This window comes from Erythrolamprus reginae, chromosome 3 (genome assembly GCF_031021105.1).
Source record: "Erythrolamprus reginae isolate rEryReg1 chromosome 3, rEryReg1.hap1, whole genome shotgun sequence".
Classification (NCBI taxonomy): Eukaryota; Metazoa; Chordata; class Lepidosauria; order Squamata; family Dipsadidae; genus Erythrolamprus; species Erythrolamprus reginae.
In genome coordinates this window covers 232487497-232507854 of record NC_091952.1, presented here as the reverse complement: position 1 = coordinate 232507854, position 20358 = coordinate 232487497, and the positions used below count along the sequence as shown (strand labels likewise).

The 20358-nt window shown below is 36.0% G+C and overlaps 1 protein-coding gene across 4 annotated transcripts in view; it reads right to left on the bottom strand.

Annotated features, from left to right (window-relative positions):
- Positions 1-20358, bottom strand: part of OXR1 (oxidation resistance 1) — a 279350-nt gene that overhangs the window by 2019 nt on the left and 256973 nt on the right. For 3 of the 4 annotated variants that reach the window (XM_070748208.1, XM_070748209.1, XM_070748211.1), the window contains 5 exons: positions 15803-15883; positions 9249-9374; positions 4444-4596; positions 1453-1548; positions 755-828 (listed from right to left, as the gene is read on the bottom strand). In XM_070748208.1, coding sequence (XP_070604309.1) covers positions 755-828; positions 1453-1548; positions 4444-4596; positions 9249-9374; positions 15803-15883 — 530 coding nt within the window. The remainder of the gene's footprint in view (positions 1-754; positions 829-1452; positions 1549-4443; positions 4597-9248; positions 9375-15802; positions 15884-20358) is intronic. The other variant, XM_070748212.1, reaches the window with a different exon arrangement.

Here is a 20358-nt window from a genome sequence, read left to right as displayed (position 1 = left end):
AGCATGGCACATGCACAAAGGCAAACTGGATCTGCCATGGAAATGTTATAATAAATGAATAAAACCAAAATCTTATTTGTGGTTAATCAGTAGTAACACATTTAAGCCACGAGACTGCAGGGTGAATAGAAATAGGGCCAAGAAAAGCACATTTTGGCTTTGCATTAAAAACTGGGTTCTAACTCCCAAAATAACCTGCTTTTATCTTGCTAATAACCAAGTAAGACAGACTACACCAACTAAGAGCCAGTCCGATAGTGATTACTTAGAAACTAGGACACAGTGAGTTCTAGCCCCCCCCCCCCCCCCTCCACAACCCCTTAGGCATGAAAACAGACTGGGTGACTTTGGCCAAGTCCCCTCTCAGCCCAATTTACCTTATAGGGAAAGGGAAGGAATATTGGTATGTTTGCTGCCTTAAGTTATTTCTAAAAATAATAAAGCTGGGATATAAATAAATATTTAAAAAAATAAAAGATGGCCTTTCAGACTTCTTCAAGAAAAAAATGCCACCATTGACAAGAGGCTGCCATAAAGTAATAGAATAGAATAGAATTCTTTATTGGCCAAGTGTGATTGGACACACAAGGAATTTGTCTTTGGTGCATATGCTCCCCGTGTACATAAAAGAAAAACATGTGGGCATGAAGATACTTCGAATCTATATACGAGGAACTCAAAGAGTATCACAGCATACCAATGTTGCATCAAAACACTTTATCAGAATGAAGAAAAATGATGAACAACTACTAACCCTCCACCACCAAAAGCCAAGGCATCCATGTCTCCTTTAAGAAAAAACATATTGTCTCCAGTCCACTTGAAGACCTAATGGTCAGGAAAATAAAAGACAGGCGAACACAGATGAAAGGAAATTATTGGTAAAAGAACAACAAACATCATAAGACATCATCATTAAATTCTGCTTCAGAAAAATCCAGAAACTTTATTTATTGTTAAAATGTTACAATAAAGAATGCCCTGATTCACTGTGATAGCCAACTAAACTTATTTCAATATATTGAAATTCCATCTATCACCTGAATTTCTATCCTAGCTCCCTAAATTCAGTGAATCATGAAGTAATCCTAATTGCCCATTAGTAATTTATAGAAGCTCTGATGTTCTGATAAGAGCAGGATTTATAAAAGTTTACCACTAATTGTTTTGTAGTGTTCATCGCCATTCTTCATTAGTTTTATGGCTGTGTATGTTTATTTATAATATCTTTACGACTGGACAATTAATTAATGGGAAAATATAAGGTAATTCTTCATTGCAACTGCAATCTAAATTCTAAACAATAGGCCTCACTATTAAAAATGTGATTCTGCTTATTTTTAACTGGAATTTAAATAATTTCATTGCAACATAAAATGGTTAGAGTCATAAATAATGTAACCTCACATATATTATCTAAATAATTTAGATTTTCCCCCCCTAAGTGCTTACCTCAAATTCTGGGCAGAATGTAAAAAGAAAGGTTTCTCCTGTGCCATAAAACCCATCACTCACTTTAAAAGGTTCAGAAGCGAGAGCTCCAAAAATCTAAAGAAAAGAATAAAAATAGTCCAGAGAAAGCATGACATGTCCACTGCTTTTATGCATAATATATAGGAAACCTATCCTGTGAACATGATTAGATTAAATGAAATTATCAGGAATTAATTCTATTCATTTCATGAAGTTCAAAGCAAAAGCAAGGTATTTAATGGAATTTAATTTTTGTTGTAGATTAAAAAGTTCTACTAAAATATTGAAAAGGATTCCAGATGGCAGTTAATTCAGCAAACATAAGAGTAGAAAACTCCTTTAACAAGATGTAATTCTTAACACAAACATTTGAACAAGCTGTAGCTGGCTGCCATCTCTAATAGTTGCTCTGTTCTTGCCAAATCAGGTTCCAATGTTCTTGGGGTAAACATTGTCAGGTGGGAAAGGCAGGACTAGTGCATTTAGATAGAAAATCATCAGAACAGAGTCAGCACAGTCTGATTGCACTTCAGATAGAGATCAGTCTAGTTTGACTGATTCAGTATGCCTTCCAATTATTTAAGAAAAGAGTTATGGGGGGAGGGGGGAGGAATGCAGGGATATTGCCGGCTATTGCATGTCTCATGTGAACAATGACTTTCCACTCCTGCTACTCTTCCTTTTCATTCAATGCATGGAAACCATTTCTTTTTTGCTTTTGAAATTCTGATCTAAGGCTTGTTAGACTATTTTGTGCTATTTTAGGTCAATTCAACGTTTGAATTCATGGTTGTCTGCTATTTTTATTAGGAAGAGAAGTATCCATTTGTGTGAAGTCTTAGGCGTAAATGCTCAATTACCAACGCAACAAAATCTAATAAGAATGAAGAGTTTGAAAGAATGAATCAGTGGGCTGTTCTTAAAAAAGAATTGCTCTAAAAGAGTTTGAGTGATAGTTTGATGTGATTATAGTGACGGTAAAGAGAATTTGACTGAGTTATTTTGGTGTCAAGCTCAATTCTCTGCTTACTGCAGAATTCCAAACAGAAACATCAGGTGACTGAGCAGCATTTTGTGTAAATAGATCCAACAGATGTGTGTTTTTGTGTGTACATGCACACACATATGAATGCATAGCTTCAAATCAGTTTTGCCTCCTGGTCACTGCCTGGACAAGCCCCTGCAGTTTTCTTGGCAAGAATTCAGAAATGGTTATTATCTTCTTTCTGAGACTGAGAGGCTCAAAGTAACTCAGCTGGCTTGATGCCTAAGGCAGGAGAAGCACTCACGGTTTTCTGGTTTCTAGCCTGGTGACTTTAACCATTACATCATTATGTATCCAACAAATAGAAGCTGCATCACTGATTCACTGCTGAACTGCTCCTAATTTCTAACAGATAGCAAGAATTTGCTTTCCTGTAAACTGTTTTGCATTTTGTTTTGACATGGAGCTTTCTCTATGAAGCCTCCTTTCTGATTTTGTATACATCTCTTTTCCCCACAATGTTTTTTATTTATTTATTCATTTGTCCAATACACAATACATATTATTATTGTTATTATTTATTGGATTTGTATGCCGCCCCTCTCCGTAGACTCGGGGCGGCTAACAACAGTGGTAAAACAACATGAACAATCCAATTAATAAAAACAACTAAAAAACCCTTATTATAAAAAAAAAATATGGAAGAGAATAGACATGAAGTAATATATATAAAGATAACATGTAAAAATAGAGGAGAAGATATATGAAAGGAATAAAATATATATGAGATATGAGATAAAGGAAAGACAATTGGACAGGGGACGAGAGGCACACTAGTGCCAACCATCCCAAGATGCAATAGAGATGATAAATCATAAGGATTGCTCTCATTTGAGAAAAAAATTGAAATGTAATATTCCTCAACTATCTTTCCCCTAAAGTAAATACCAATATTTCTCCTCTACTGCTCTTTTTAGGAACCCATCCAGCTCCAAAACTGGAAGACAAAAATGTTTCTGCTTGCGTGAATTAAAATTATCTTAAACTTTCCCATTCTGCATTGGATTCAGACTTTTCAAACACACACACATGAAGTCAAGCTGTAGCAGCACAACAGCATAAATAATCTCTAACTGGTTGTACTATTTGTCAAATTTATCCCTTCCTGAAAACTTTATTTATTCATTTATTTATTCATGCATGACATGTGTTAGCCAGGGATCACCGATGGCTGCCTGCCTCTGTGAAACGAATTTTTTCAGGCGGTGCTTTTTTTACCAGTGGGACGCCTAAATGCCAGTAGGCAAAGGGGGAGGTTCCTTTTTGTCCCTAAGCGGTCTATTTGCTCATGGGAAGCGAGCTGTCAATCTCAGCAGTGCGCAGGCCCAGTGTTCTTACCATGTGAGCCCCCGCATCCCCCTACTTGTTTTATGGCAACCCACCTTGTCTCTAATATTAAATATTACTATAGAAATGTAGAATATATCCAGGCCTTCAAAAATAATCTATATGCTTATTATAAAGGGAACCAATCCCTTGATATTTTTGTAGATTAACACATCTGTGGAGAAAGATTGATTTGAATTATTTTCCCCCTGTAAAAATAGTAATACTTATATTTTTGCAATCAAGTATTCAGTTAAATCTACTGCACTGAAATTACTTTGTTTTTAAAGTACCAAAAGGAAGGGCAGTGAAAACCATTTTGGTCTTATTGCTAAGAATACTATATATGTGTGTGTGGCAACAGCTACTGGGCCATCATGGCTTGAGTTCAACTTGAAGGAATGCTCATTTAAAATGTTATAGATGTTTTGCACTCTATTTATGATCAGCCTGCTATACTGAGTTTTATTTTTTTACTTAAAAATATTAAAATAACATTGAGCTTTCCTGTATGATAGCTAAGTTGTCTTAAAATTTAAGTTTTGTTATGGGGAAACTGGGGAGCAAAGGAAAGAAAGTGAACATTGCAATTTACATACCTGTCCATCACTGTCTCTGATAACCAGCAGCACTGGTGTGTCTAAGCCTGCCATAGTTCTGTACAAAGTCTTCAAGCTCATGCCATGCTTTGCAGTACTGTAGACAAGAGTCCATGGATAGCCAATAGTTCGAGGAGGGAGCTGTTTTGTCATCTAAAGAAACACAGCGGTAAGTGAGGCATGTGCATTAAACAAAGTGATTAACCTAGAAAGGGTTTTAATTCACAGGGAGAAAACATGTTGTGTTGTTAAACATACAAAAAAATAACAATTAATATTTATACTAAATCTTATAAATGCCTGATGCTTTATAGCAACATTTTCAATCCTTACATTATACGGAGGCAAAATGAATTTGCTATATTAAATAATTTACCAGGATTTAAGTTCTATTGAAATTATCTGGGTTTTATTTCCAAGTAATTACTTTTAGGAGAAGAGTATTAGGTTTTGTGTTTTGTCCTTTGTGGTTACGGAGCTTAAACCTAGCCCACTCAAATTACACTGCTACAGAAACTGAAATTGTAGTGTAGAATACCCTACATATATTTTGACAAACAATGCAACAACTTGGATGAGACAAAAATCAGAACTTTTTGTATTCACCTTAACATGGCCCTTGTATTTTCTCTTATTAGTAAAAGTCACAGCTTGCAGCAAGTACAAACAACATGCAGCAACATATAGCATCTGATAGAAAAATTGTAAACTACAAGTCACGGTACTTAACATCACTAAAAGCTACTTGACATACTGAAAGTACCATTCAGGATTGTCCATTCTAACTGAATTTTATTTATCAAATAGATTTGCTGCATATCTCGTAGCTGAAAAAATATACTGGGGCTTTTTCTGAAAAACAGACAGCAGGCTAGATGTCCAAAGTCTTGTGTTCGCCCTAGAAAGATCTCCCGCCAGCAATCTGGTATCTCCAAATCTATTAATGTTTAAGAAAGCCACAAATATTTTCAAGGAGTAATTGGAGATTGAATAATACCTGGTTCAAGGTTAGTTTTAACTCTTTCTGTTTATATTATTATGCTTTTTATTGTATTATTTTATTTTTTTAGGTCTCTTCATGTATATCAGACAGATGATACTCCACCGGTTCAGACCGGTTTGGGTGAACCGGGAATACCCACCTGCAGTCTGCATTACCGGTTCGCCCAAACTGGTCTAACTGTCTGGATTTAATGCTGCTCTTTATGGCTGGGCGCATGCATGGAATGCACATGTGTGAGTAAAGAGCATGTATGGAGGTGCATTCACATTTGCAAACTGGTAGGGAAGGTACTGTATTTTTCTGAGTATAAGACACACATCCCCCCACCCCAAAAGAGGATAGAAATGTCAGTGCATCTTATACACTGAATGCAGCCATTTCTTTGCTGTCCTGAAGCCTTGCCGCTGCCCCCCTCCATCCCATTTTTGGACAGAAGGTCTGGAAAGCCTGCAGAGAACTCCTGGGTGCTGGGGGATGACAAAAATGGGCCCATTTTGGTGTGGGCAAAGGGTATAGAGAGCCTTAAGAGAGCTTCTGAGGATTGGGGGAAAGAAAAAAATGCTTCCATTTTTGTGGAAAAAAGGCCAATTTTTCCACAGAAACTGGTGCATTTTTGCCATCCCCCAGCATCCAGGAGCTGCCTGCAGGCTCCCCAGACCCTTTGCCCACCCAATTTTTGTAAAAAAAAAAAAAAGAAGGCAAAAACTGGCCTGTTTTTCACAAAAACGAGGCTGTTTTCGCCATCCCCTCAGCACCAGGAGCTTCCTTAAAGGCTTCCCAGACTCTCTGCCCACCCAATTTTTGTGAAACAATGGGCAAAAAATGGCACCTTTTTCACAAACATAAGACTGGTTTAGCCTTTTAATTACCCCATCTAGCATGACTGGAGGAGGAATTCTGGGAGTTGAAGTCCACTAGTCTTAAAGTGGGCATGTTTAAGACTTGTGGGCTTCAACTCCCATTCTTGAGCTAGCATGACTGGAGGAGGGATTATGGGAGTTGAAGTCCACTAGTTTTAAAACTGTCAAGTTTGAAGACCCCGGGGTTAGAAGTGGGAGAGTATTCAAACTTGGAAAGTTTAAGACTTGTGGACTTCAATTCCCATTCCTGAGCTAGCATGACTGGAGGAGGAATTCTGAGAGTTGAAGTCCACTAGTCTTAAAGCTGTCAGGTTTGAAGTTTGTAAGAAGTATACATGGTTATAAAAAGTATACATGTTTGTAAAATGTATTCTGTTACACTGATGCTTTATTAAATGATATATTACTACACCATTTGGTTCAGAATACTTTTTTCCTTGTTTTCCACCTCTAAAATCTAGGTGTGTTTTATACGCTGGTGCTTCTTATACTCTGAAACATAAAGGTAAGTTAAAACCCACCCCTGATATAAGATGCCTTGAGTTGTTTCCAGGGGGGCTTACAAACAAAAGCAGTAAATACATTATTGAAATACATAGGAATTATATTTTCCATTGTTGCTTCATTTTTTCCAAGCCCTAGAAGCCTATTGGGTATACTTGTGACCAATGTTCAAGGAGGAATACTTAAGGACTAATAAGCCTTAGTTTTTTCCATCATCAAGAGAACAGTTACTGAGAAAAAACCCTTAATACAAATAAAATGGATCCACTAGGATTATTCTAAGATCTGCAAATGATTCTGTGGACAATTAAAGCTGTAATTTAGATAATCTCCTCATGATTACAACTAACAAATCCAGCTTTATGCACTGGAGTTAGTTCAGAACTGTTTCATTTAGAACCGTGTTTTCTCTATCCAACTAACATTTCTATTCTATTCCAGATAGAACACTATTCCTAAAAGGTACATTTTAAACAGATCAATTCAGATTTTGGTTTTATGCTTTAACATAAAATAAACAATTGCAACAGCCAAGTTAAGCTTCTTTACTTACCATATAATAATGATGTACAGAAAGGTTTGAATCTGAAATGTTTTTTGATTACAAATGTGATTTTTTTTGTGTGAAATGCTTTGTTTCAACTTTGAAACAGCTGTTTGATCCTTGCTAGAATAGTTACAACATTGTTTTGATGACTTTGGAAATGTTCAAGTGTTTTGAGTTCAAACAGACTCTCTTCAATCTTAAAAGGCCTGTTTTGAATTTGAAACAAGACTATTTGAATTGATAATGCTTCTGGAATGGTTGGATGATATTGGGATACTTGTACTGAGGTTGGAAGAAACTACTTTGAATCACAGTCAACTGTTTTGGATTGCAAAACATGCAATGATTCAAATATGAAATGTTTAATGTTTCAGATCTCTAACTTAAAATAAAAATTGAATAACTAAAGTAAAATGTTAGACCAAATAGTGGGGGGGGGGGGGGGGGGGGTTTTCATAATTTTTAAGGTCATTCATTTCATGCTTCATTTATTAATAGTGCTTCTAATATTAGACCAATCAATGCATTCCTTTGGACAGTTATAGAGAAGATATGGGATATGGAATGAAGATGAATTGGAGGAGATGAAGAGACACTAAATTTATACTTGTGATTCATCCTTATGATGAAGGTTAGAAGCCACTTTTTAATGTATTTCTTTATTTTTAGTTATATTCTTACTTTTCCTTTTCATCCCTTGTACTTTTTGCTCCTAATTTCTGTTATCTTTGTTTAATTTGTAATAGGTTTTATTGTAATAAAAATTATATCTACAAAAATAAAGCCACCTGGTTCTTCCCACTGCTGTGGCCAAGAGTAAGTGACAGGAGAAAAGGATAGCAATTTTAAAAAAAAACACCAAAAAGCAGCCATACTGGTTCCTAGGAATGGTTTCATATGATTCAGGGTGGTTAATTTTGTTAATTTTGTCCAAATATAGCAACTATTTCTCTGTTTACTAAGTAACTTTCATTGCTTTTTTCAGATGCTTTGCTCTTTATAGAAAGTAGAGCTTACAGGATGTGTATGTACTGGTGTGTTTTCATTTGTTAATAGCAATAGCAGTAACATTTAGACTTGTATACCTCTTCAAAGTTATATACAGCACTCTCTAAGTGATTTACAGAGTCAGCATAATGCCTACATCAAACTGGGTCCTCATTTTACTGATCCCGGAAGGATTGAGGGCTGAGTCAATCTTGAGTTGGTCAAGATCAAACTCCTAGCAGTGGGAATAATTATCCTGCAATACTGCATTCTAACCACTGTGCCACCATGGTGCAAAATCTTTTGGGTTTAAGTTTTTTCCTGAACATTGCTGGTTCAGTACTGCTCTATATGCAGTTCTGTACACTATATTTCAACAAAAGGAAACTTCAAGCCAACAGCCAGAAGTGTTTGCATTTATTTATCTGGCCTTGTTCACATACTGTGTTAAGGTAAATAATGCATTATGTAGGGCAAGGGTGTCAATCTCAATTTAATTGAGGGCTGCATCAGAGTTATGTTTGACCTTGGGTGGGGGGGAGGTGTGGCCATAGCCAGCTCGACATCATTCGTGTCAGAGGCGCCTGTAGTAACCCGAGCGTGCTCTCAACAAAAACAGGTTCCCGAGCTCCATTTTCGGCTGCGACGGCCTCCTGCAGTCCTCTGCCTGTGAAAATGGAGCTCCATTTTCGTCAGCAGATGAACCGTGGGCCAGTCATTAGCTGTTTCCAGGTTGGCCCCATGGGCCAGATCTAAGCACCATATGGACTGGATTTGGGCCCTGGGCCTTGAGTTTGATACCCCTGATATAAGATGTCAAACAGGAGTCAGAATAGATTACCAGAGAGTATTCACAAATTTTGGAAATGAAAGTTCCTTCCAGATCACACTTTCTATAAGATACCTTTTCAATTTGATCCGACTGTAACAGTTCACTGGGATCACTAAGATTTGGCCTAAATGCTTCAGGCTCCAGTTCGGTTTTGATAGTTGTTTCCTGTTTTGAAAGTGTGTCTTCTCTTGTAGTAATCTGCATGGAGAGGAGAAAGTTGAATTAGCATTCAAAATGCTATTCAAAACAACTTTCCTTATCACATTCTTCCTGTAATACTGAAAGTTTTTGCTTACCTGACAATTTGTGTAATGCTTTAAATATTAAATACAATGTTAGATTCCTATATTTAATTTAGACAAGGCCCATCAGTGAAAGAATTGATCCATTTCTTTTATTTAAACTGTGTTTTTGTATTCTATAATTTTTAAGGTTTCATTTGATCCTGATTAAAATTGAATCTCAGGGGTAAACATACATAATTCTCTCAAAAATATTACACTTCAGTAGTATAATATTTTTATCCCGGCATACAGAAGATATTCAAATCTATCCTTAAGTAAGAATCAGTTGACTACTCATACAAACCCAACTGCAGAACTAGTGTCTCTTGAAAAGACTTTAAAAAAAAATTAAAAAAGGAAAAAGAATTGCAGCCCATAGGTAAAATTATTTTAAATATAAGCTGCTTTTAATATTGTGCATGCCCATTCTAATCTTAATCTGTGCAGTCTTGCTGCATGCATAAACATTCACATGAAAATATAATACAATTACCTGAGAATAAAGATGTGTGTCCCTGCAAAATGTGTAAAATCTTATACTTCCATGTAGATTAATGGTAGAAAAGATCGAGATTCTGCGTCAATTTTTTTAAATCATCCATTGCCCACTAAAACCTATCACTTCTCTCTTGGCTTCACTCATTTCCAATTTTAAAGCTAGGGTATAAAATTGGGAACAGCTGGAGATTTGGGTGGAGCAGACCATGACCGGAAGGAATGGCACATCTGGGATAAGGATGGATTTGTCTACCCCTTCACTCAATGCTTCTCTGTTTAAAACTCATTTCATTTTATTGTTTGAAAAAAGATGTATGCTATTTGATGCACCTATCCTAGACGTACTGGAAGACCTCTTAAAATGTTCAGTAATATTAAGAGAACTTAAAAACACCAACATTTTCCACACAACACAGAACTGCTGTTCACATCTCATCTCATCTCATCATATATCTTGTTTATATCTACTCAGCAAGTGATCAGCAAGAACTATGAGAGAAATCACATCGAAATATCATATTAATAAACATGTTATATGGTATTGTAAAATAAGAAAATGGCTTAATTCCACTGCAAGCTAAATGAGTTAATTCAAATGATTTATAATCATTGCAAAATTTATCCTGGAGAAAATCTATCTGTGTAGTTACCAAGACATGATCTGTCTTGAATGCACACATTTTAAATCTAGTTGTAAGGTAAGGAAAGTTTATTTCAACAATCTAAATCAAATAGTAATGCTACGTTTCACATAATCAGCCAACACAAGTTTCCAAAAACAAGTTAGAAATTTTGTCATGCTGCAGGAATGATTATTCTACTTCAACAGGTTCTATAATTCTTCGGCCCAACAATTATTCATTATCAGTAACATTAATCACAGCTAATACAAGCAAAGGGATTATTTTAAATTAGTTTTGCTAAAATGCTGCCAGTATTTAACAAGTATCCTACTTATAAAATGATTTACCAATTAAAAGAAGAAAGACTATATACAATGATATATGACCATTTAACTGTATGTAAGGAATATCATTTGATCTGGTTGTTGACAATTGTTTTCTTGAGAAAAGGAACTTAGTAAGTATTTATATAACTAACATTTATTGATAAAAACTTGTATCTTTGAGATAAATAATAATGAAAATTTTATCCTGTCACTAAATTAGTTGTAAAATGCCGATGACAGGTTTCTATCAGGACAAATATCCTATAACAGTAATGGAGAACCATTTTCCCCTCGGGTGTCAAAACAGTGTGCGTGCAGTGCACGCTATCGCACATGCACGAGTACCCACACCCATAATTCAATGCCTGGGGAGGGTGAAAACAGCTTGCCCCACCTCCCAGAGGCTCTCTGGAGGCCGTAAACAGCCTGTTTCCCAAATTTTGATGGGCCCAGTAGGGTCGTGTTTCGCCCTCCCCAGGCTCCAAAGGCTTCCCTGGAGGCGGGAGAGGGCAAAAATGCCCTCCCCCACTGCCCTGGAGGCTCTCTGGAAGCCAAAAACTCCCTCCCAGAGCCTCTGTACAGGGCCAAAAAACAGTTGGCTGGCACACACATATACATTGGAACTGAGCTAGGGTAACACATGCTAGAGTATCCGCCAGATATGGCTCTGCATGCCACCTGTGGCATTCATGCCATAGGTTTGCCATCATTATCCTATAAGGAAATTTGACAGCCACATCGATAGCAAATAATTCACATGCCATTTTATATTTTATTGCTCACCCACCCCACCCCAATTTCTACTAAAGGTATTATGTGCTGGTTTTTCTAGATGGAGTTTCATCATTATTTAAATATATGCAGTTAAAATAGCTTTTAAAACAGCAGATTACTTGAATTCACGATCTCTAGATTTTTTTCTTTTAACCTCTCATGTTATCAATGGTCTTTACTCATGATTTATGTCAAAAACAAACCTCTTGAAATATTAGCTGTTTAGCAACAGAATGAGCAAAGCTATAAAAGCACTTTCTTCCACAAATAATAAACTATAAATATTACTCAAAATGTGACAAAAGATTTTAAAATATCGATCCAATTTTGCATTAAGAAAAACTGACAAAATAATTAAAAAAAACAGAATCTGTACTTGATGAAATAAATAGCAATATCAATAGCACTTAGGCTTATATACCACTTCACAGGGCTTTAGAGTCCTTTCTAAGCAGTTTACAAAGTTAGCATATTGCCCCCAACAATCTGGATCCTGTGGTGGGCAGCAGTCAGTGCAGTCAGGTACTCTGTCCCAGTAGGAAATTCCGGGATGAATGCACAGCTGTGTGCCCCCGATGCATCCCCCCCCCCGCACGATTTGACTTTTGTGCATGCGCAGCAAGCAAAACCTTGTGTGAGGACGCTCACGTGAGCAAGATTTTGGCGATTTTCGGTGATTTTTCGTTTCCGAAGCAAAAATATTGGCGACGGCCTTGGAGGGCGCACTGAGTAAGCCGAGTGGCCCTTCACTGTCTGGATCCCCATTTTATAGGCTGAGTCAATCATGAGCCTGGTAAAAATCAAACTGCTGGCAGTCAGCACAATAGTCTGCAATACTGCATTCTAACAGCTATACCACTATGGCTCATTATAGAGACTTAAATGCTTAGTTAAATTCTCTGCATTAGATAGTTTATTACTGTATTAATGCAGTAGCAGTTCTATTTCATAAAGCTTTAGAAAATGCTTCTGAAATTTTAAATATATAAAAGTAATAATGCATACATCATCTTCCATATGCATATATACTGTATATTGAGAATGCAACAGATACCAATAGGCTTATAAAGTATCAGCTTAAAGTAGAGAAATAAAATTGAAAATACACATCTGATTACATAACTGATAATGGAATACATAACTGATTTCAGCTGGTCTGCAGTTAAGGGGTGGGGTTTAAAGTGTTTAAGGTGTTTTAGCCATTGAGCCTAAGACATGCTCTTTTGCATTCTCTTTTGTGAAGTTTTTATTCAATTAACTCCCATCTTCAGATGTGACAAAGTGATTATCATTTTGAAAAAGAAAATTAAGAATTGTGAACAAATGTTCAAAACAACATAAAATTGCTCAGAACAGAGCTCCTAGACGTTTTTGAATTGCATTTTCATACAGCTTTTGCATTGATTCAGTGTTTTTAATCTGATTTTTCAAAACTACTTTTCTCTTTTCTTCTTTTGTCTAAACCATGATGACCAAAAAAATAAGAAAAGACAAAGAAAGAATGCAAATCCAAAGCCAGTTTGTGAGGAGTATGCAGCCCCTTAATTTGGTCCACAAGGTACAATTACCTTAAGTATAAGGACTAACTAACACTAATGAAAAAATATGTGGAAGCAAATATGTGATGTCATCATCATCATCATTTTTATTGTTATTGACAACTTGCAGCACTTTTTGAATACCATAAAATCTCTTCCTGGCCTGAAAAGTAGCAAGGAGACAAAAAGGAATGCCAAAACCACAGTCAATAAAAGGACAAAAAATATCTGCAGTGTGTGCCATGGATTGCATGTGTCCACAAAACCCTCAAAAGGGGAACAATACTGAAAAATGGCCAGTGACATTACACAGATCTTTGCTAAATCAATTTTGGGGGGTAGGGTGGAATTGATGCAAAGGACCATAAAATAGCTGAACTTGGAGAAGGGACTGTGAGGCTTAGATTAACAGTAACAACAGAAAAAGGTAAGAGAGAATTTGCGGAAATAATTGTGCACAAAACAGGAGATAAAGATTCAGGTTAGGTAGAGGTATCTGAAGGAAATGGGACTTCCAAAATGGGTTACCTCCAAAGACTTTTCCAAAAGATCTCCTTTATAGACAACCAACACAGAAAGGACAGTACCACATTTACAACTACCATATAAGCCAAAATGCTTTGATTTGATCACTTCTGACTAACTCTACCTTCTCGTATGAGAAGAAACAGCCCCCAGCAGAATCAGATACCAATCTTGTAGCAAAGGCTTCCTGTATCTATTTCACCAAGCTTTTACTTCACAGTTAATCTCAGTCTGAGATTTGATATCCTTAAAGGTGTCATGAGAAATCAATTTATAAGTAACCGATCATTTCTAGGACAAAACATTATAAGGAACAGCACATACCATACCAGGCTTATCTGATCTAGTTCTCAGGCTAATTGGAGATGAAAGACTGAGCAAGCAGGTGTATAATGGTGGCACAACTCATTGTAAAACACTAAGAACACAGAGAGTAGTCAGGCAATAGCAACAATTTTTATTTTTATTTTATTTATTTTATTAGTTGGACTTGTATGCCGCCCCTCTCCGGAGACTCGGGGCGGCTCACAACAAGTAAAAACAGTCACAACAATCCAATTAATTAAAATATTTAACGATTTAAGAAAACCCCATGTAATAGCAAACACACACACAAGCATACCATGTATAATTAACATGCCCAGGGGAGATGTTTAGTTTCCCCATGCCTGACGGCAAAGGTGAGTCTTAAGGAGTTTTCGGAAGGCAGGAAGAGTAGGGGCAGTTCTAATCTCCGGGGGGAGTTGGTTCCAGAGAGCCGGCGCCGCCACAGAGAAGGCTCTTCCCCTGGGACCCGCCAACCGGCATTGTTTAGTTGACGGGACCCGGAGAAGGCCCACTCTGTGGGACCTAATCGGTCGCTGGGATTCGTGCGGCAGGAGGCGGTCTCGGAGATATTCTGGTCCGATGCCATGAAGGGCTTTAAAGGTCATAACCAACACTTTGAATTGTGACCGGAAATTGATCGGCAGCCAATGCAGACTGCGGAGTGATGGTGAAACATGGGCGTACCTAGGTAAGCCCATGACTGCTCTCGCAGCTGCATTCTGCACGATCTGAAGTTTCCGAACAATACAATAGATACGGGAATTAGTATACTGTACTGTATACACATTTCAGAGGGATACAGAAGGCACTACAGCACTTATTGACAATGGCCACCAAGCTAAAAATGACAAGAAATACCAACATTTTATTGTGAAGTTATAGTCTTGCAAATTACTTTTCCAGAGACTTTTCCAAAGTCATCAGATTGGGGATTCTATGATAGGTAGCCTCAAGCCATCTGTAAGGCGCCTGATATGGATGGGCTCATATAATGCCTCTCCTACTTTTATAGAGCCACAAGGCCAATACACACAACAACCTGTTACATTCAAATATGAAACTACAGGACAGCTTTAGAAATATTTGAAGTGTTTTGCTTCATTTATCATAGTTGACACTAGCAACAGTTAATACTGAACAATACAGCTATTTTGCTCATAGTAGTAAAATAAACTGTAATAAACTAGCTGGGCAAAAGTGGAAAAGTTTGAATGTGCAAATCTAAGTATCTTAAATTTCAAATGTTCATGAGCCTGCTAGGTATTGGGATGGTACTTCCAGGAATATCTGTGTGAGAATCCAGGCAATCTTTAACTTAAGTTTGGCCCTGAAGATTCAACAACTGATTTCACAGTCTTCAAGAATTGCACTGATTTTTTCCTGAGTTACATCTTATGGGCTAACTTAAGGTCTGCATAGTCCTTGTAACAGAGTAGCATATAACTATTCAAAATTTGGCCAAAAAACTGAAGCACTTGCATTATCACTGGAAGTTTACTTTCAACTTGCAGAAGTTTGGATCAGCTCTAAAAGATACTCAGTTATCAGAAATGACACTGGAACTACCCTGTCCCTTTACAAAAGCAAACACAACCATGAGGAAGTTATTGCTGCCTTATTTCAGTATAGTAATGAACACAAAATAACTGAATATCGTCTTGTTCTGATCAGGACTACTATATATATAGATTTTTTTAAAAAAATTCTAATCTCTAGTTGAGAAGAAAGCACCTTGAGACGTCGGCAGAGTGTACGTAGTTCTTCATTATTTAGAGCATCGATTCTGCGGTGATACTCAGCCACTGACACTACCTGAATATGGAGACAGGAAAACAATAATTCCATTCACAGTTTTAAAATAAAAGTAAAACAATATAAAAGAAACAACAGACTGTGGCAAAGTAAAAGAAGGGGTGGGGAGAAAGAAATTGACAATGAAACAAAAATAAAAGTAACATTCTAGTGATACAGTGCACACATATAAAACACATATAGACATACGAGAGTCAGAATTTCCAATCAAATAAATTTGTAAAACAGAATAAAAACAATCTGATAGGTAAACATATAAGTATGCACATTCACGAACTGTTTCCTTACATAAATACCATTGCTGTTTTTATTTAGGGAAGAATGCTAATTGATGAAAAAGAAGCAGATACGAAAACAGACCTTGTATTAAAGCAATTACGGTATTTAAAAAGTGCAGAAAAAGATAACTAAAATTATCAAAGGAGTGGAATAATTTCAATCATTGCCATATGTGGGTCTCTTTAGCTTACTAAATGGCAAATAAGAGAGGACAAAATAATGTGAAGTATAGATAGGGTAGGTAAATCAAGCTGGGCAGTATGAAATTCAGCATTAACCCATCCCATTCAGTTAAATTGCAGATGAATTCCACTATGCTTTAAAAGGATGGGTAGCATTGGACTAGAGAAATGCATAAAGGCATTTATACTTTAGACAGGTATTTCAGACTTCAGACAGTATCTTACTTTTGCTGAAATACATCCTGGGTTACAATGACCACATTGTCCTAACAATCTTGAAAGGTACTATCTTATTAATCATTGCTTATTAAATAAAAAAAAGTCCTCTAGGGGAATTTATAGACAGATGCAATTTACAAACATATTTCAGGACTTTAGAAAAATAAGGAGTAACTGTAAACAAAAGCCAGTAAACATTTTACATCTTTATATCTTTATATTTGGCTTCTTTTTTATTGTAACTGTATTTTTTATATTGTTGTAAGCCATCCTGAGTCCTTCGGGATTGGGCGGCATAGGAGCTGAATAAAATAAATAAATAAATAAATAAATCTGTCTTATTAAAATATATAAACTGTATTTTATTGTTGAAACCTGTATTATGTAAGTTGTAAAAAGAAACAAGACAGAATGAATCCAACTGCATGCAACAGCATGGAGTTGGCCAGATCTCGGCCTTAATGGATTCACATATGGTGAGATGACTTTAATATGCATTTATAAATTCAAACCTGGCAAAACAGACTGTATGCATATCATTAGCAAGCAAAGTAATAATAAAACAAAGGTATTAAACTAGTTCCATATTCGTTCAACACTCTCCAATTGTTTATTAAAACAAATGCCCTCTTCTGTTTACCAAAACAACAATTTATGCAGTCAACCGAAAGGAAGATTGAAGATTTATAAATTAAAAACTTTCAGAAACTCAGACCACTGATGTATCTACATCATTTAAAGAGTCATAATTTTCTCACATCTCTAGAATAAGCAGAAGTTGAAACACTATATTGAGGTTTTCAAATTTTACTATGCTATGGAACCTGTTTAAAGAAAGGAAAGCTTCCCAGAATCTCTTTTCAAAAACAATGGTTTTCCTTGCTTCCTTTCTCCCTCCCTCCCTCTCCCTTAGTCTGTCAGGGAACCCTAGGATTCTGCAGAATGCAGACATTTGAGAATTCTTTCTCTATGTAACTTTTTTTTAAAATGCTCATTATTCTTCAAAGTCTTCAGACCTAATATATAATCTCTTACAATGGACAATCTTCACACTTACAAAGTATAGTTATATATATAAAAGAGGCATGCACCTTTCTATAATACCATTTGATATTTATACAATATATTCTCGCTTTCAGAGTTATTTTTTCTTTGAAGTGGAGAAAAAAGAATTTTGCTGTTCAAAACAGCTGTAATGAATATACATGAAGAAAAACAGTCCAATCCCAACAACCCAAAGAAGGGATCTCTGCTGATAAGATTTATAATATCAAAATAATCTTTTTGCAATTACAGGTTGGTCAAAATTTCCAATAATAAATGAGAGCGCTCAGTGAATTGAGCCTGGATTTTAAAAAAAATGATACAGTAGTTCAGCTTATATAGTTTTCAAATGACCATTTGAACCATTGCAAGTTATGATGAAATGCAGAAAAGCTATTTAAGACCGAGATTTAAAATTTCAATGACCCACTTGAAGTTACATAACTTCATTTTGGGCATTTGGCAAGTGGCTCATATTTACAGCTGTTTGCAGCATCCCAGTGTCATGTGACTGTAATTTACAATGGTTTTAACAAGAAAGCAGCATTCACTCCCAGTTTCCAGCAAAACAAAATCATTTTGTTAAATGTGGTATTTATGGCTACTATAATGTTTTATGTTATAACGATATGTCAACAAAAATTGCTTTCATGTCAAAAAATCTTCTGCCCTACAATGGGCTAAATGAGGACTTTAATTTGCAATTTTTCGAGTGATCAGTTTAATGTGGATATTTAATGTTTCTTCAGGAGATACCACTTGAATTTTAAAGTCTTCAGCTTGGAATCTGGCAGAGTAACCCTATTCTTAGTCGGGAATGGATTTCAACTATTCCATTTAGAAGAGAGGTGTCAAACTCACATCATCATATAACATATTGCGACTTTTCCCTCTTCGCTAAACTGGGAGTGATGATGCATCCGGTTTGCAACTTTGACACCTCTGGTTTAGAATAACGGACTTAAAACTTGGAAGGGATCTTGAAGGTCTTCCAGCCCAATCCCCTGCTCAAGCAGGAAACTCTATACCATTTCAGACAAATGATTGTCCAATCTCATCTTAAAAACTTGCAGTGTTAGAGCATTCACAACTTCTTGAGATAAATTATTCGACTGATTAATTGTTCTGTCAGGAAATTTCTTCTTAGTCCAAAAAAAAAAAAAGATGCATTAAATGAAAAACACAGAAAATAATTTGAAAACTCCTGGAATTTGAACATTTCTCAGAATGTCCGATATGGACACAGTAGATTATTGCAAAAAAGTACAGTATGTCTATATTCATCTGTACTCTGGCTGAGTATTTCCATGTAAGAAAAATATTGGTGCCAATCCTGCGTAATAGCTCTTTTGGAAGTTGTGCACCGATGGCTCTGCAATTTCTCACTATGCAAAGAAGCAGAGATTATATACTATAAATACAACACAGTTCACAACAGTAAATGTTTAAGCCTTAGTATCATATTTATATTCACACTCAAGCCAGTTTTATTATCATTTTATGGAAATTGGACTTCATTTGCAACAGTGCTTTGTCATCCTGCAGATAATGCTGTAATAGCAACATTTTACTTTCAATGAGTAAAGTCTCAAAAATAGTAAATGGTAAAATTAGGGCATTGGCACATAAAATATCCTAAATGGTAAAATCATATGGTATAGAAATAAAATTTAATACCCTGATAGCCTACAGAACCGTCAATATTTTGAAACAGTATATTGCCAACTATAAGCTGCAAGAAGATTCAGATTCAAGTTTCATTTGTCAGGGCTCAGTTTGAATCCACAAAATTGCAGTGGTGATAAAATAAATATCCTGACATGAATAAGATAGCTAATCTGGCTGATTTCTTAAACCAATTATGGTATCCATACCATTTCTGGATGCAAAATCAGACCTAGAATTTTCCAGTTGGCTCTGCTTCCTGACACAAGGAGCAATGAAATGGACACAGTCCCCAGAATCACAAAGCTGCAGCTATTTTAAGAGCAGGAAGAATCACTGGTCCAGCCTTCCATTTTCATTTTCCACCAGGCTCCTTCCCTTTGCACTTCCTACCATTCTGCTAGGTGCGCTCCTGCTGATGTTTTGCACTCTCTCTCTATCCTGAATGTATAAAATGGCAACTGAAACCACTCTTAAAAAAGCAGTAATTCTCACCTCTGCCAGATCAATAAAATATAACAGGTACAGCAGAGGTGTCAGTGCTTTATGTAACAAAATGTGTGATATGGTTATCTTAGTTATTAGCTAGTTATTTTGCACTACTGGTGAGCACACTCCAGAAGTCCACTCAACAGCCCTTCTTCTCTTAAATCAATTAAACATTGATTTAATGTTCTTTTCTTCTGCTGTTTAAATATCATCAAAATAGCCATTGTATAATTTCTCTAGCAAACAAGTATGGGCCAGACAGTCTTGTAATATTTTTTCTAAATACAGTGTATAAGCTCATGCCTGCTCAGAAGTATATCTTACAAAATTTAGTGAACTATATGCCCTTGAAAGCAGAAGCCTTTGTAGGTTTCTTTAATAATTATAACAATAGCAATAATTTCATATGATTTAATATATATTTTATCTCAAATATATCCAAAATTTATGGCAGGAACATTCAACTTCAGAAATTATTACAGTCCATCAGAAATAATTTCAGTTATTTTTCACTGATCTAAAAGATTCTATATTTTCTTCTATTAGAGATTTTATAATGCAAATTGGAATATTAAATCAATTTAACTTTACATATTT